The sequence below is a fragment of the Canis lupus genome, chromosome 18, assembly GCF_011100685.1.
Source record: "Canis lupus familiaris isolate Mischka breed German Shepherd chromosome 18, alternate assembly UU_Cfam_GSD_1.0, whole genome shotgun sequence".
Lineage (NCBI taxonomy): Eukaryota > Metazoa > Chordata > Mammalia > Carnivora > Canidae > Canis > Canis lupus.
The window spans coordinates 42,277,978-42,294,668 of NC_049239.1; the positions used below are offsets into that span (position 1 = coordinate 42,277,978).

The window sequence follows — 16,691 nt, forward strand, 5'->3', positions numbered from 1 at the left end:
CAAGTAGGCTCCGGGCATACCCATTACACAGATATGCGCCAGATATGACTGAATCCCACTAGGACTGTATGAGAGGGTGGTCTACAATTGGGACAGCATAAGTGTTTCTCCTTCAAGGAGATGCAAGAATTTAAAGGTGGATAAGGTTGAATTGGGAAAAAAAAAAAACCTTGGAAGTTAAGGCAACAGGGAGCCCCTGAAAGATTTTAAGAAGTGCTGGAGGCTGAATGTTGTGTTCCCCCACCCATCCACATTCACCTGTTGAAATCTAATCCCTACTGTGATGTTATTTAAAGGTAGGCCTTTCTGAGGTCCAGTGTGTGGGATTTTCCACACCACCAAGCAATTAACTCAACTCCTCTGAACAGAGACCAGGTATCCCACAAGTTTAACTCAATCTTGACACTACCTACCTGGAAATAATGTCAGATCCCATAAGTTAAGGGCTCAGTCCCACAACACTGTTCCCATTTCAGATGCCAATTACAAGTCGAGGTTGTCATGTGTGCTTCTGACCACTGGCTACAAATCGGAGGTTCCCATAAGCCCCACCTTGGGTTCGATTCACTGCTAGAGTGGCTCACAGAACTTAGGAAACCATTTTACTTACTAGATGACTGTTTTATTACAAAGGATATTAAAGGATATGAATGAACAAAGAGATATATAGGGCAAGGTCCTGAATGCAGAAGCTTTTGTCCCCATGGAGTCTGGAGAACAGTACTGGATTCATTCTGGTTCACCTACCTGGAAGCTCTCCAAACCCATCCTTCTGCAGTTTCATGGAGGCATAGTTGATTAAAACATTGGCCATTGATGACTGAACTCAATCTCCAACCCCTTAAACCTCCCCAGAGATTGGGGGATGGGGTAGAGCTGAAAGTTCCAACCTTCAAATCATGTGATTGCTGCCCCTGGCAACCAGCCCCACCATTAAGTACCTTGGGGGCTTTCCAAGTCACTTCATTAACATTAAAAAAAGACACCTTTATCTTCTCATCACTTAGGGAATTCCAAGGGTTTTAGGAGCTCCATGCCCAGTACAATTCCTAGATTTCTAAATCAGGTCACTGGGTAGTGATAGGCACATAGAGAATCACATAATAGTGTGAGTGAGGTAAAATGAGTTATGTCTTAGTAAATTTTTTTTTTTTTTTTTTTTTTTATGATAGTCACACCGAAGAGGGAGGAGGCAAGACACAGGCAGAGGGAGAAGCGGCTCATGCACCAGAGCCCGACGGGGGATTCGATAATGGTCCCAGGACGGGCCCTGGGCCAAAGGCAGGCGCCAAACCGCTGCGCTACCCAGGGATCCCGAGTTATGTCTTAGATATGTTGAGTATGAGGTATCTGTGAGGAAATCCCAGTGATGTTAGTAGGTACACGAATGTAAAGACTGAGAGCTCAAGGGACACGTGGCTGGCTCAGTCGGTAGGGTGTGTGATTCTTGATCTTGGAGTTGTATGTTCAAGCCCTAGGCCTAGAATTTAAACTAAAACTCTAAAAAAATAAAAGAATAGGCAGGTGGATGTCTAAAGTGAGAGTTCAAAGGACAAAGGCTTAGACTAAAGATATACATCGGGAATCATCAGAATACAGTAATCTAGTATTTAAAGCCAAAGACTGCATGAAATCCTCAGGAATTGCATACTGGAATGTGCATAGACAGGACCAAGAACTGAGCTCTGGAACACTGCAACATCAAGAGGTTTGGGGAAAAGAGAAGCAACTAGCAAAGCAGTCCAAAAAGGAACAGTTTGTGAAATAGAAGGAAATCAGGAGTGTGGTATCCTGGAAGCCAGGTGAAGAAAGTGGGCAAGAAAGCAATTCGTCAGGCAGCTCCGGTGGTGCAGTGGTTTAGTGTAGCCTGAAACCCGGGGTGTGATCTTGGAGACCCGGGATCCAGTCCCAGGTCAGGATCCCTCCCTGTATGGAGTCTGCTTCTCCCTCTGCCTGTATCTCTGCCTCTCTCTGTGTGTGTGTCTCTCATGAATAAATAAATAAAAATCTTTAAAAAAAAAAAAAAAGGAATGAGAGTTCAGTGTTCAGTAAAATGGATGTCATTGGAGATTTTGAAAAAAGCTCTTTCAGGGGATCCCTGGGTGGCTCAGCAGTTTCCTGCCTTTGGCCCAGGGCACAGTCCTGGAGTCCTGGGATCGAGTCCTGAGTCAGGCTCCCAGCATGGAGCCTGCGTCTCCCTCTTCCTGTGTCTCTGCGCCTCTCTCTCGCTCTATGTCTATCATGAATAAATAAACAAAATCTTTAAAAGAAAAAAGCTCTTTCAGTAGTAGAACAGGCACACAAGGCCTGATAAAAGTGGGTTTAAGAGAGGCTGAAAGAAAAGAAATTAAACAGAAAGCTCTTGAATTCTGCTGTCGCAGTGAAGAGCTCTGAGGTTGTAGACAGTAACAAAAGAGAGTAGAGATCAAAAGAGGGGTTTTGTGTGTGTGTGTGTGTGTGTGGTGAGAAGGAGAAATAACAGCATGTTTGCTTGAGGAAACAACTCAGTAAATGGGAGGACGCAGAGATGAAGATGTAAGAGAGGAGAGAACTGCTAGAACGGTGTCCTTGAGCAGGTGACCTGGGGAAAATGTAAAAAGGTTACCCTTCCGTAAGTTGAGACACTTCATTTTATAGTAACAGGAGAGGAAGGCAGAGTATGCGGGTACAGATGAAGGCAGGTAGGGAAAAGGTGGTAGTGGGGGAAATTCTCTTTTTGATTTTATTAATTTTTTAAGCGAAAAGGCAAGCTAAGAATGAGGAGGAAAGGGTGGTGTTGTTGCAGGGTGGAGAAGTTGTGAAATACTCGTCTAGGACAATAAGCAGACAAGGGAAATACAGCGCGTTTGCTGGGCCGGGTCTCCAGGATCGCGCCCTGGGCCAAAGGCAGGCGCCAAACCGCTGCGCCACCCAGGGATCCCCCACTGGAGGTTTAGAATCACGTCGGAGGTGCAGAATGGCCTGTCTGTATGGCTGTATATTTTTCTCCAGCCTTGCTCAGCTGCAGATTTGGATTCAAAGTTGTAGTTTTTACCACGGCATAACAAAGAGAGAGAGAGAGAGAGAGAGAGCGCGCTTGGCAAAGGAGTAATTCAAATGGAATTTAAGCAGAGCTAGAGGGAAATCTCAAGGGAATTGGGGAGGGGAGGGCAGTGAAAAGGTGGTAGAACAGTGGATCATAGGTGGGATGGAGGGATCGCATTGCTAGAGTTGAAGTCCTAGGAGTAAGCTGGAAAGATGGGGGGTGGGGGGCGGGTCGTGGTCAGAATAGGATCAATGCGACAGAGAAGGGCTGAACTCGCTGGGAATAAATAATAATAACAGAATTGCTTAACACATGTTGGCTATCGAGGAAAAACCCTTTCCCCCTGAAAATCAGTACTTTCCCCCAATACTGAGCATCCACTGTGCCCTACATACGGGGAGAGCCACAGTATCTTCCAAACATCCCGATCAGGAATGGAACGAAAGGTAAATTCCTTTCACGCAGGCAAGTGAGCATGCAGATCATCTCAGCAGGTCGCGCGAAGCCTCTCCCGAACGCGCGGTGCCAGAGCACGAGAACACACGAATACAGACTCTTGAAAATTCAGATTCCAGCACAAAAGCTCCCTCCCCAGGAACTCCCCCCTCTCCCCATTCCACGTGTCGCCGAAGGCCGAAAAGTCGACCAGGCGATTTTTACCGACCGCCAAGGACGACCGCGAACTCGGACCCCGGCAGAGGGCGCTCAGCTGCCCAGACTCCGCGGACCTCGCCCCTCCCGGGAAGCTCAGCCCGAGCCCGCAGCCCGCCGCCCGCGCCCGGGTTTTCAAAATGGAAACAAACCCGGCCCCGCCCCCGGCCCTGAGGACGCCGGGAGGAGGAGGAGGAGGGTACCGCCCCCCGGGGAGGGGGTCCCAGCCGGCTGGGCGAAGGTTCCCGCGAGCACAGTCGGCTCCCCACGCCCCTCCGGCCCCTTTCTCTTCTGGCTTCCTCCTGCCCACTCTCGCTCCTCAGCCAACTGACGGAAAGCCTCGTAACGAGCGGTCGGGAGCACCCTCCCTCCTCCGCAGCCTCCTCACCTGTCCGCGTCTCCGCCCGCCCCGCCCCCGGAAGTGACGGTAGCCTCTCGGCCCGGCTCGCGTCCCGTCGGGCCTTGCGGCAGCGGCGGGAAGATGGCGGCGGCGGGAGCCCTGGAACGGAGCTTCGTGGAGCTCAGCGGTGCTGAGCGCGAGAGGCCGAGACACTTTCGGGAATTCACAGTTTGCGGCATTGGTACGGAAAGAGCCAATGAGAATGAAATCCGATCCTTCCCCTCGGGCTCCTCCCACGGGTCCCTGCATGACCCCCGGTTCATACTCCTCTAAGTCCACATGCCTATAGTCCCGGGATCAGAGCTTCCGTAGTGTCCTACTTCGTCCTCTTTTCTTCCTTTTCTCTCTGTATGGATTGTCATTCGTCACTCTCTGCTTTCTCAGCGCCCTCAGTCTCTGTCATCCCGAGAGAACTGGGTGTGCAGGCTGACCGCCCTCCTTTTGCAGGGACTGCAAATGCCTTGGCTGGAGCCGTGAAATACAGTGAGAGCGCGGGAGGCTTCTACTATATGGAAAGTGGCAAGTTGTTTTCCGTCACCAGAAATAGATTCATTCATTGGTAAGTGCTGTGGTCGCCCAACCTCCCTGGAAGGTCGGGTTTTGGGGCCTTTGAATTTTCGCGGCTGTTGCCAAGAGTGTCATTCTCCGAGGCGGTAAATGGACAAGTCAGGAAAAGAGAAAGACTGTTTTCTCTTGATTGCTGAATCAGGAGAAAATTAAGGAAATGCAAAGGTCTAGGAGAGATGCCTTTGCAGGCAGCACTGGAAGCAGAGGAAATGAAGCTTATGGGATAAAGCCCCAGAGACCAGTTTTCAACTTGAACTCATTGTGTTTTTATAGTGTATTACGGCTCTCTTCATTCTACAAATACATTTGAGCTTCTTCATGTCAGGCACGGTGCTAAGTTTACTAGAGATGAAGTGGTGAACAAAAGCAACCACGTTTTCCATCACGGAAGAAGTTGTAGCTGTTTGAGAAAAGATGTGGAGCCACCTTTCATGGGGCAGTTTTATGAAGGAAAAAGACAGAAAAGTAAGGGACCACAGTATAGGTGTATAAACATAAATTTTTCTTACTTGCCTCGGAGGAAAAGTGTAGGGGCTGTGAGACGCTAATGAGAGGACCAAATGTTATTGGTAGAACAGAAACGCCTTCACAGCACATTTAACCTGAGATCTGTAGGACGTGAAAAGTTGGCCAGGCAGGGGGTTGCGGAGAGAGTAGTCCAGCAGGTGGGATCACCATATATGCAAAATCTATGAGGTAGAAAGAACTGGGCAGGTTTGACAACTGACTGGTGGTCTTTGTGGCTTAAGTTCAGCGGGTGAACTGGAAAGTGATGTGAGAGATGCTGAGATGGGGTGGGGACGGGGGTGGTAAGCAGGATGCAGATCCTTCCTAAGGATTTTGGATTTTTTTCCCAAGTACATTGACTAATCATTGGAGGGTCTTAAAGAGTTACTGATTACTAACATCATCAAAATTGCATTAAGAAAAAGTCAGTTTAGGAAAATGGATTTGGGTTAGGTAGGTATGATACAAAAAAAAAAATCTTGTTTTTATAATGTCTCAAGTAAGAGGTGCTAATGGCTCAGTTGTGGGAGTATCTTGGAAAGGAGAAATAGATGGATTTAAGACATGCATTTAGGGATCCCTGGGTGGCGCAGCGGTTTGGCGCCTGCCTTTGGCCCAGGGCGTGATCCTGGAGACCCAGGATCGAATCCCACATCGGGCTCCCGGTGCATGGAGCCTGCTTCTCCCTCTGCCTGTGTCTCTGCCTCTCTCTCTCTCTGTAACTATCATAAATAAATAAAAAATTAAAAAAAAAAAAGACATGCATTTAGAAGGTAGCTTTACTAGAACTTGGTGATAGATTGAATGTGGGGTAGAAGATGGGAAGAGAAATGGAGGGAGCAAAGACAGTTCCCTGGTTTCTGGTATGACTAACAAGATACTGGGTAGTAGGGTTGCCTTTAACTAATATACAAAAGATGGATTTTGGATAGATGTGAATAATTCTTTCAAATATATTAAATTTGAAGTACCTATGTAGCAACCCCTTCAGAAATATCATGTAGGCATTGATATTTATAGGTATGAGGCTCAGAAGAAAGACCTATGTCAGACATAAAAATTAAGAAATACTTTTCTAAGGCAGCCTGGGTGGCTCAGCGGTTTAGCGCCGCCTTCAGCCCAGGGCCTGATCCTAGAGACCTGGGATCGAGTCCCACATCAGGCTCTGTGCATGAAGCCTGCTTCTCCCTCTGCCTGTGTCTCTGCCTATCTCTCTCTCTCTCTCTCTCTCTCATAAATAAATAAAAGTAAAATCTTAAAAAAAAAAAAGAAGAATGAAAAGAAATACTTTTCTAGTAAGTGTTTAGGGATTGAGAAAATAGGAAACAAAACAAAGTCCCTACTCTCATGGGAGGAGATAGGCAATAAACAATAGTAATCCCCCAAAATAAGTAAGTACAGCTTGTCTGGTGATGAGTGGAATAAAGAACAGGGAAGCAAGGTTAGAAGGAAAGGGGATGCCTGCAGGAGATGATCTTTTATTTGGGAAAGACCCAGTGATAAGTTGACATTTGAGCAGAGGAAGTAGGTATCTGGAGGATGAAATTTTCAGGTAGAACCTTCTTTTAAAAAAAAGGAACCAAAATGTGAAGAATCCTGAGACAGGGGCTTATTTGTTCAAAGAATGGCAAGGGGCCAGGAATCTGCAGCTGCGTGATCACAGGATAGAACAATAAAGTAGCCGAGAGTCAAAATCAGGGCTTTGTTGGTAATTTTAAGGCTTTGAGTTCTACTCTGAGTTAGATGGGAAGAAGCCAGTGGAGGGTTTTAAATGAAGAAGTGACATGATCTAAGTTGTGTTTTTAGAGGATTGCTATGGCTGTTATGTTGAAAACAGAGTATATAGCAGGGAAAGACTGGGAGCAAGGAGACGGATTAGGAGGTTGGTGCCACAGGCCAGATGAGAGACGATGGCAGCTTAGACCAGGATAGTACTGGTAGAGGCAGTGAGAAATATTCTGATTGTGGATATGCTTTAAAGGTGAGTTTGTTAGAATTACTACTGGATCAGATGTAGGGTATACAAAAAGAGAAGAGTCAAGAATGACCTCCAGATTTTTGGCTTGAGCAACGAAGTTACAGAGATGCCATTAATTGAGTTGGAAAAGAGTGTAGGTAAAGCAGGTGTTTTTCAGGTGTGCTACTCTAGGCATTCTGTTTGGGACAGGTTTCATTTGAAATCCCTGGTAGATATCCAAGTGGAAGTGTTGAAGCAGTAGCCACTTCAGTGGAAAGTTTGGGCTGAAGATACAGATTTGGGGATTGCTGGCATTAGATGGCATTTGGGATCCCTGGGTGGCGCAGCGGTTTGGCGCCTGCCTTTGGCCCAGGGCGCGGTCCTGGAGACCCGGGATCGAATCCCACGTTGGGCTCCCGGTGCATGGAGCCTGCTTCTCCCTCTGCCTGTGTCTCTGCCTCTCTCTCTCTCTCACTGTGTGCCTATCATAAATAAATAAAAGTTAAAAAAAAAAATTAAAAAAAAAAATAAAGCTGTTACACTGAATGAGATCACCTAGAGATCACCTGCACTATTGGCATTTGGGGCCAGAAAAGTCTTTTTGTGGGGGACTTCCCTGTACATTGTAGAGAATTGAACAGCATCCCTGGTCTCCACCCAGTTCAGACCAATAGCACCCCCCTCCCAGTTGTGACAAGCAGAAATATCTCCAGACACTCTTAAATGTCCTTACAGAGTGGGGTAGAATGACCTCCTATTGAGAACTTGTGTGGATGAGAGGAAAGAAGAGGTCTGAGGACTAAACACTGGGGGCACTCCAGTATTTAGGAAGATAAGGAGACCGGAAAGTAATAGCTAGGGAAGAGGTGAATGAAACAAGAATGGTGTCCCAGAAACTAAGGGAAATATTTCAAGGAAAAGAATCAAAAACTGTTAAGTACTGCATATAAGTCAGAGAAGTGAAAATAGACCTTTGAATGGTGGAGGTCATTGGTGAGCTTGTCAGAGACTGCTCCATTGGGGTACAAACACCCAAAGTGGCTGAGCTCTGGAGAGAAGAGGAGGACAAGAGTTATGAGAACAACAACTCTGTAAGGGGCATTGCTGTGAGAGAAGCAGAGGAATCAAATGGTAGCATGAGGACCATGCAATGGTGTGGAAGAAATAGAAGAGTATATTTATACACAGTCAACAGCAATCATTAAAGGATTGGAACTGAAGAAAGTGAGGTGTTAGAAAAAATATAGATATGTCAGAGGGGGCAGCCCGGATGGCTCAGTGGTTTAGCGCCGACTTCAGCCCAGGGTGTAATCCTAGAAACCCGGGATCAAGTCCCATGTCGGGTGCCCAGCATGGAGCCTGCTTCCCCCTCTACCTGTGTCTCTGCCTCTCTCTCTCTGTGTCTCTCATGATAAATAAATAAAATCTTAAAAAAAAAAAAAAAAGATACGTCAGAGGAAGTGTGGGAGTGACTGAGCAAGGAGCTAGTCCTTAAAGAATGAAAGAGGTCAGTAGGTAACTGTAGTGGGCAAGGGTCACAAGTGGTATCTAGTTGCACACACTTGAGAGCTGAGTGGCTTGGGCAGGGAAGGAGGAACCCAGAGTGACAGTGACGAGCAAGCAGGACAACTGTGCTCTACCTTGAGAACCCCTCCCTACAGGGAGTGTGATAGAGAAAGCTTACCACCATTAGAGAAGGCAGGTGGGAAGGGGGTCCTCAGGCAAGATCCAGGACCTACCTTTAACCATAAGGCAGGAGAGTGAAGCAATTGCTCAGAGATGAAGATGAGGATCCAGAAAACTGTGCTGATGCCATACCATGAGTTAGTAGAAGGTAGCCTGAGGAAATCGTCAGAGTTCACATGGTACGTACAGCTTTGGGAGTAGATGAGATATGCCTTGAGAGAATATGTACAGTAAGCAGATAAGATGACCCAGGATCAGGGTTCGAGGAAATAAAAAGTAGGAGTCAGGTCAAAGAAGAGAGAGAACGCCTAGAGATAGGAGAATAAAACCAGGAGAGGGTAGTATCACAGAAATCAAGAGACTTCAGGACAGCATGGTCAAGTATGTGGAATGCTGCTAAGAGGTCAAGTAGGAGCAAGACTGAGGAATCCAGTGGAATTGGTGTGGTGACATTGGTGAGAAGATGGCAGGTGGGAGAGTATGAGGGAGGCGAGGAAGTAGACAAGACATGGCCACAGAGGAGAAAGATACTGGAATAGCTACATCATGGCAGGAACAGGGCGATAGAGAGCAGCCAGGGAAGAGCATATCTGACTATGGAGAGAAAGTTTTAAAGAAGGAGAGATGGATGCAGGAAGGACATACTTGAGAAAGTCAGAGATTGCCCTCAAATTGCTGGAAGACTTGTTCTTTGGGGAAGTATGCAGGCAGTATGGTACACAAGGTGATGAGAAGTTAGGGCTTTCCCAGCATGGTGTTTTCTATGATTCAAAGCTACCATATGGCAGAGATGCACCTGAAGAAGTCTGCCCTGCATCCCAGCAGGAACAAGTCATAGAAGGGGAAATAGTCAAATTTATTAAGGTCACTATAGTATGATGCTGTGGTACTAATAGTGGAGACCACGTTTCATTGCAAGTGATGGAGGTGTGCGGTGTGGATTTCTTTATAGTGGGACTTAATTCCATTGAGTATCATCATTCTAAATAAACGGGCCATCAAGTTTGGAAATGGCTTTATCGTAATAAGATTTGAATTTTATGTTCTATGTTTTGTAAGTCAACGTATTGTGATGGTTCGGATTGTAAAAGTTGATCTGAATTTATTTACCCAGAGCTTTCAAATTAGGAAAGTTCACTTGGAAACTACTCCCATATATTTCAAAGCAACACTCAGAAAGAAAAGCATAAACTTTGTAAACAAATGTCTCTTTTTTAATAGGAAGACCTCTGGAGATACATTGGAGCTGGTGGAAGAGTCACTGGATGTAAATCTGTTGAATAATACAGTTCGCCTCAAATTCCAAAATTGCAGCCTCTTACCTGGAGGGGTTCACATCTCTGAGACTCAGAATCATGTGATAATCTTGATATTAACCAATCAAACAGTGCACAGATTACTTTTACCACACCCTTCCCGGATGTATAGGAGTGTAAGTTGGTTAAGTGTAATATCCTTTGTATCCCAAATTACTTTTCTGGCTGTCAGAAATTTAATGCTGGAGCAATATCCTTTGGAAATTGAAGGAAAATTGGCTTTATTAGCCCTCACCAAGCATACTTTGATAGTTACTATTTAAAATGATGAGATACAAAAAAAAATAAATAAATAAAAAATAAAAATAAATAAAAAAAATGATGAGATACATTTTTAAGTTGAAGAAATCATTTAAAAAAAAAAAGAACTACCTTTCCTTTTAGGCTCAATTATTTCTTACTTAAAAGACTTGTAGGGGCACGTGGGTGGCTCTGTTAGTTAAGCATCTGACTTCATCTCAGGTCATGATCCCGGAGTCCTGGGATCCACCCCTGTTTCAGGCTCCTTGCTGAGCAAGACATGGCCACATCCTCCCTCTCTGTCTGCCCCTCCCCCTGCTCATGCAGGTGTGCATGCTCACTCTCTCAAATAAATAAATAAAATCTTTAAAAAAAAAAAAAAAAACTTTTATAGCAGGGTTGAAAGGAACTGAGGAAAATTCAGCGTATTCTGATTTAATGGATTTTTCTTTTTCATTATTCCACAGGAGTTGGTAATTGAAAGTCAGATGCAGTCCATATTTACTGACATTGGAAAAGTTGACTTCAGGGATCCTTGCAACTCTCAACTGATTCCCGCAGTACCTGGACTCTCCCCTAACTCTACCACCTCGGCAGCCTGGCTTAGCAATGATGGGGAGGCTCTGTTTGCTCTACCATCTGCTTCTGGGGGAATCTTTGTTCTTAAACTGCCTCCTTATGACATACCTGGTAAGAATGGGAACTGAAAAAAAAAAAAAAATGGGAACTGAACTTGGACTTAATTTTAAAGAAGGAATATTGGCATTAAAACACCTTAGAAGTCCATATCCATCATCCAAGGCAGGAATCGCCTCTCTACACCCTTTAAATGATCACTCAGTGTTGCTTATCTAAGGAGTCTAATGCTTTTACTGGGTTTTTGTTTTTTGTTTTCTGAGAAGGAAAGATTTTATACAGTGGATGAGGAATTGTAAACCTTTGGAGTGTGGGAAGACAGATGACTGTAAGATAGCCTATTCTGAGGCCTGTAGTAGAGACAAATTGACTAGTTATCTATCTTCAGGTTGAGGTTCTATAATTAAATTAATTGACACAAGGAAGTTTGCTGCTGATAACCTGCTCCAAGTCACCACTATCTCTTGCCTGGGTTATTGCATTAGCTTCCTAAGTATCCCTCAGATCCGTACTTACCTCTCTACAGAGACTTTTGGGACAGACCTACACATTTAAAACCTTAGTAGAGTCCTGTCACTTCATTGCTCAAAGCCCTTGAATAAGGGTTTGTTCTTCATTAATTCTGAATAAAACCAAAGTCCTTGTATCGCTTTACAGTGACCCCCTGCTGCCTCTCTAACCTCAGCTTCTCTTTCCCTTCACCTTCTATGCACTAGCCTCATGCCTTCTTGCAGTTCCTTGAACATACCGGGCACAATCCTCCATCAGGGCTTTTGCCTGAGATAGTCTTTCTCCAGCTACTAGCTAGTTGCCTCATTCCCTCAACTCCTCTAAGTCTTTAATCAGTGATTCCTCAGTGTGAGGCTTTCCTTGACCACCCTTTCCAAACTGCACATACATACACATGCATCCCCCACCCCAGTATTCTCTGTTTTCACCTATTACCATTCTGCTTAATTTGTTTACTGTCTCAGCTTCTGCCTTCCTCCCAGTGGAATGTAAGTTCTATGAGGATAGATGGTTTTTTATGTTTTGTTTACTACTACATCTTCAGTACCTAGAACTGTGCCTGGCACATGAAAGGAAACCAGTGATTCTTTTGGAAAGAATGATTGTTCTGAGCAGTAGAGTTACTGTTTATAAATGGCACAAATTTGCCCTAGGAATAGGTGAGTGTTATTTTTATTGATCCAGTAATGATTCAGAGTATTTTAAGTGGGATGTATGTGGATAGGCTGCATCTTAAAACTTTTTTAGTATAGAAACATAGAAGCTTGTCATCTTTTGTAAGGCCCTGATTCGTGGTTGCATCCTTCTTGTTGTTGGGTTTCTCTGCGTCTGGTCAAGAGGTTCCTTGGATATCATTGGTCTATTTTCAATCTTGTAGGGATGGTGTCAGTTGTGGAACTGAAACAGAGTTCAGTAATGCAACGACTGCTTATAGGCTGGATGCCAACAGCCATCAGGTAAGTGGTGGCTGGTAGGTAAATCAAAGGGCCCAAGAATTTAATGTTTGCACTGGTCAGCACCTATTAGTAATTCCAGTCTTCCTTAAGGCAGAGAAGCATCATACTGGAAAGGAGAGGAGTCTGTAAAACATCACATTCTATCTTAGGAGAGCCACACTTTGGATAACTTGATAGCAAAAAGTGATTTTCTGTATATATCCTCACAATATTCTTTTCAGAGCTCTGCCCTGACTTACCAAATCCAATTTTATGTAATATTAGAAATAGAAAGTTTTTGATGATTAGAAGTCCATTCCTGTCTTATGTAGAACCTTTTTAAAAGTATCATAGTGATTTATTTTAAGTCAAATAGAAAATAGTCTTAAACCAGTACGCAAGTGCCTGGCTTTTTCTGTTGACTAAGAGTGTACATTTAAGACTGTATTTTATCTTTTTAATTACAAATTCTAGTCCAATATTTATAATACTAAAACCCTAAAATCAGGCCTTATGTTTTTAGAGGTGATCAGGGGCCTTCAGATCGTCCCTTTGCTCTTGCTGTCCATTGTGTCGAGCACGATGCCTTCATCTTTGCTCTGTGCCAGGATCATAAACTACGAATGTGGTCTTATAAGGTAAATACTACATTTATAGTTACTGGAAGTTAAAATAGGAGTGTGAATTATAAGAAAATTGAGGTCAATCTTGCTGTTTCTCTCAAAGATTATTAAGATCACTTTGTTTGGAAATCATGAGCCATTTCTAGACTCAATTCCATTTAGCTTTATTTTTCACACATTTCTCCTCTTTTATATATATTTTTAAAATTATGAATCCTACAGGATTAAAATAGTAGAAAATACTCTTCACTTAAGAGGAATAAAACTTTTAAAAAGGAACAAATGTCATTTTTAAATGCAAGTCGATAAAATAGTTTTTAAGATTCATAAAACAGTTAATGATTTTATCAGACTGAAGAGATTTTCATCTCAGCCTTTAAAAAAACCTGTAGTGTCCCTCAACAGATAAAAGAGGAGGAGTGGTAGATGTCATGGGTGCATCCTTTAAAAGAGGAGTTTGTTTTTCTAGCTTGGATATTCTTTGACGCTACTTGTTGACTCATCTTGGGCAGGACCAAATGTGCCTGATGGCAGCCGACATGCTGGAGTATGTTCCTACCTTTAAAGATCTTCGGCTTGCTGCTGGAACTGGACATAAATTACGACTTGCTTATTCCCCTTCCATGGGACTCTATGTAGGGGTATACATGCATGCGCCAAAACAAGGACAGGTATGAAACAACTAAGACATCTGTCAAGCTATGCTATATGTACTGATGTGAGGAAATAGCTTAGAGTTACTGGATCTATTTAACTCTTCATACCAGTGTAGGTACTTCAAGTGTTGTTTCTGTGGAGAGGAGGGGTCTTGTGCTAACATGTGAATTAAAAGATCTTGAAGAAGTCAAGATGAAAGGGAATAGAGAGTTTAAAGGAATTTGAAAGGAAAAGTTAAAGCCAAACAAGAAAGAGCCAATTTGGACATCTGGGTGGAAAAAATGGATTTATGAAAGGGAAATAGGTGTTATTGAGTGGTTGGAGGGAAATTAATTTTTTTTTTAAGATTTTTTTTATTCATGAGAGATACAGAGAGAGAGAGGCAGAGACACAGACAGAGGGAGAAGCAGGCTTCTCACAGGGAGCCCGATGTGGGACTTGATCCCGGGATGGGGATCACACCCTGAGCCAAAGGCAGATGCTCAACCTCTGAGCTACCCAGGTGTCCCGGAAATTAATTTTTAGAAATAATTTTGTTCATCTTCCAAACACAAGTTGTGTGTAGATGAGGTATTTAGGGTGTAATAAAATGGTATAATTATATAATAAACAACCATTTGTTGGATAGTTTGGCATGATGCCAGGCCCCTTATGTACATTAATAGCAAATACTTAGGACTGTGCTTACTCTGGACTCACATATTATCCATTTACACATATTATCCATTTGATCCTAATAATATTCCAGTGAGGTAGGCTCACTATGCTGGAGGTGCCCATCTGGGTGCCCCCTTCACTCCTGTTGGGCTCTGATGCCCAACTACAGGTTGCCCCTCTATATGGATGCCTTCTTTACTATCTTTGGGCTGAGACTCTGCCACCCCCATTCAGTGGACACCCCTCTTTCCCCTTGGGCTCTGATCACTGGTACAGACTGCTACTTTGTGTGGACCCCCTCCTCATCCTGCTTGAGTTTTCACCCTATACCAGGCCTTCCATATGTGTGGAACCCTATACCTTACTCATGCATCTATACTCTAAGCCAAATGTGGATACTCTTTTTACTGTCTTGGGCTCTTTTTGTTTTTAAGATTGATTGATTGATTGATTGATTTGAGAGAAAGGGAGAGAGGCTGGGGGGTGGGGGCTGCAGAGCAGGAGCGAGTGAAAAAATCCCAAGTAGACTCTCTGCTGAGTGCAGAGCCCAATGCAGGGCTCTGTCTCACAACCCTGAGATGACCTGAGCCAAAACCAAGAGTTGGATGTTCAGCTGACTGAACTACCCAGGTGTCCCTTTACTTCCTTGGGCTCTTGATTCATCCCATGACCTGTCTTTGGTCTCAATTTCCTAGAGTAGCCCATGGAACTCAGGAAAATACTAACTTACATTTGCCAACTTACCATGTGATAAAGGATATAGATGAACAAATAGATGAAGAAGTATATAGGTGAGGTCCAAAAGTGTCCTGAGTTCAGAGGCCTCTGTCCCTGTCATGTTGTGGTGTGCCACCTTCTTGGCACATAGGTGTGTTCATCAATCTGGAAGCTCTCCCCATACCATACTTTAGGGGTTTTTATGGAGGCATTATTTAATTAAAAAAAAAAGTCTTTTATCATCCAGGAAATTCCAAGGGCATTTAGGAGTTCTGTATAAGATGTTCCTATCATTCTATCACTCAGGAAATTACAAGCGTTTTAGTTCAGTGTCAGGAGCCAGGGAAATATATATATATATTTCTTATTATTTGACAGATTCTCATAGAGATTATGTTGGTTCTATAGATGATACTGAAAAATATTGCCATCTTAGTATTATTAAGCCTTTTGGTCTGTAAACATGGATGATGTTTTGTAGTTTTCAGAGTGTAAGTTTTGCAGTTCTTTTGATCAATTTATTCCTAGGTATTTTATTCCTTTTAATACTGGTATAAATGCAATTATTGAAATAAAATTACTAATTTTTTTCAATTTTTACATTGCACAATGCAAGTTTATAGAAAAACAGTTGGTATTGGTATATTGATCGTGTATCTTGCAACTTTGCTGAGTTTTTCTGTTCTGATACTGATACAGTAGAATCTTCAGAATGTCTTTTTTTTTTTTTAAGGTTGATTGATTGATTTGAGAGAGGGAGAGCACGCATGAGCAGAGAGAGGGACAGAGAACATGAGCAGGGAGCCTGATACGGAGTTCAATCCCAGCAACTTAAAGGCAGACACTGAACTGACTGAGCCACCCAGGCACCCCCTCAGAATGTCTCATATACAAGATAACCTCATCTGCAAATAAAATTTTATTACTTTCTTTCCAATTGAATCAACTGAATGCCTTCCCCCCCCCCTCCCTTTAAATGCCCTGGATAGATCTTCCAGTACAATATTGAACAGAAGTAGGGAGAGCTTACATCTTTGTCTTGTTGCTGATCTAGGGGAGAAAGCTTTCGGTGTTTCACCATCGAGGATGATGTTAGCTGTGCATTTTTCATAAATGCTCTATCATGTTGAGGAAATTCTTGGGATCCCTGGGTGGCGCAGCAGTTTAGTGTCTGCCTTTGGCCCAGAGCGCGATCCTGGAGACCCAGGATCGAATCCCACGTCAGGCTCCCGGTGCCTGGAGCCTACTTCTCCCTCTGCCTATGTCTCTGCCCCTCTCTCTCTCTCTCTCTCTCTCTCTCTCTGTGACTATCATAAATAAATAAAAAATTAAAAAAAAATTCTTTCTACTCCTAGTTCATTGAGTGTTTTTATCATGAAAGGGCATTCTGTTTGGTGCCATTGCCTTGATTCATGTTAAAACACCAGTAATTTTACCCTGTATTTGGGCTTTTGCATCATCAATGCAAAAATATCAACACAGTGAAAAAGGCAAATAATGCGGTATTATTATGAAAAGATTTTCAGCCTTGAAAGGGGTCAAGGGGCTGGCTGGCTCAGTTGGTATAGCATGTGACTCTTGATCTCAGGGTCGTGAGTTTGAGCCTC

The 16,691-nt window shown here is 43.6% G+C and overlaps 1 protein-coding gene across 1 annotated transcript; it reads left to right on the forward strand.

Annotated features, from left to right (window-relative positions):
• Positions 1 to 4,105: 4,105 nt before the first annotated feature.
• Positions 4,106 to 10,372, forward strand: LOC102153953 (nuclear pore complex protein Nup160-like). The gene is made up of 3 exons (XM_038563269.1): positions 4,106 to 4,257; positions 4,524 to 4,635; positions 10,015 to 10,372. Exons 1-3 carry the CDS (start codon positions 4,158 to 4,160, stop codon positions 10,370 to 10,372), a joined length of 570 nt encoding a protein of 189 aa, XP_038419197.1. The 5' UTR covers positions 4,106 to 4,157.
• The last annotated feature ends 6,319 nt before the right edge of the window (positions 10,373 to 16,691 follow it).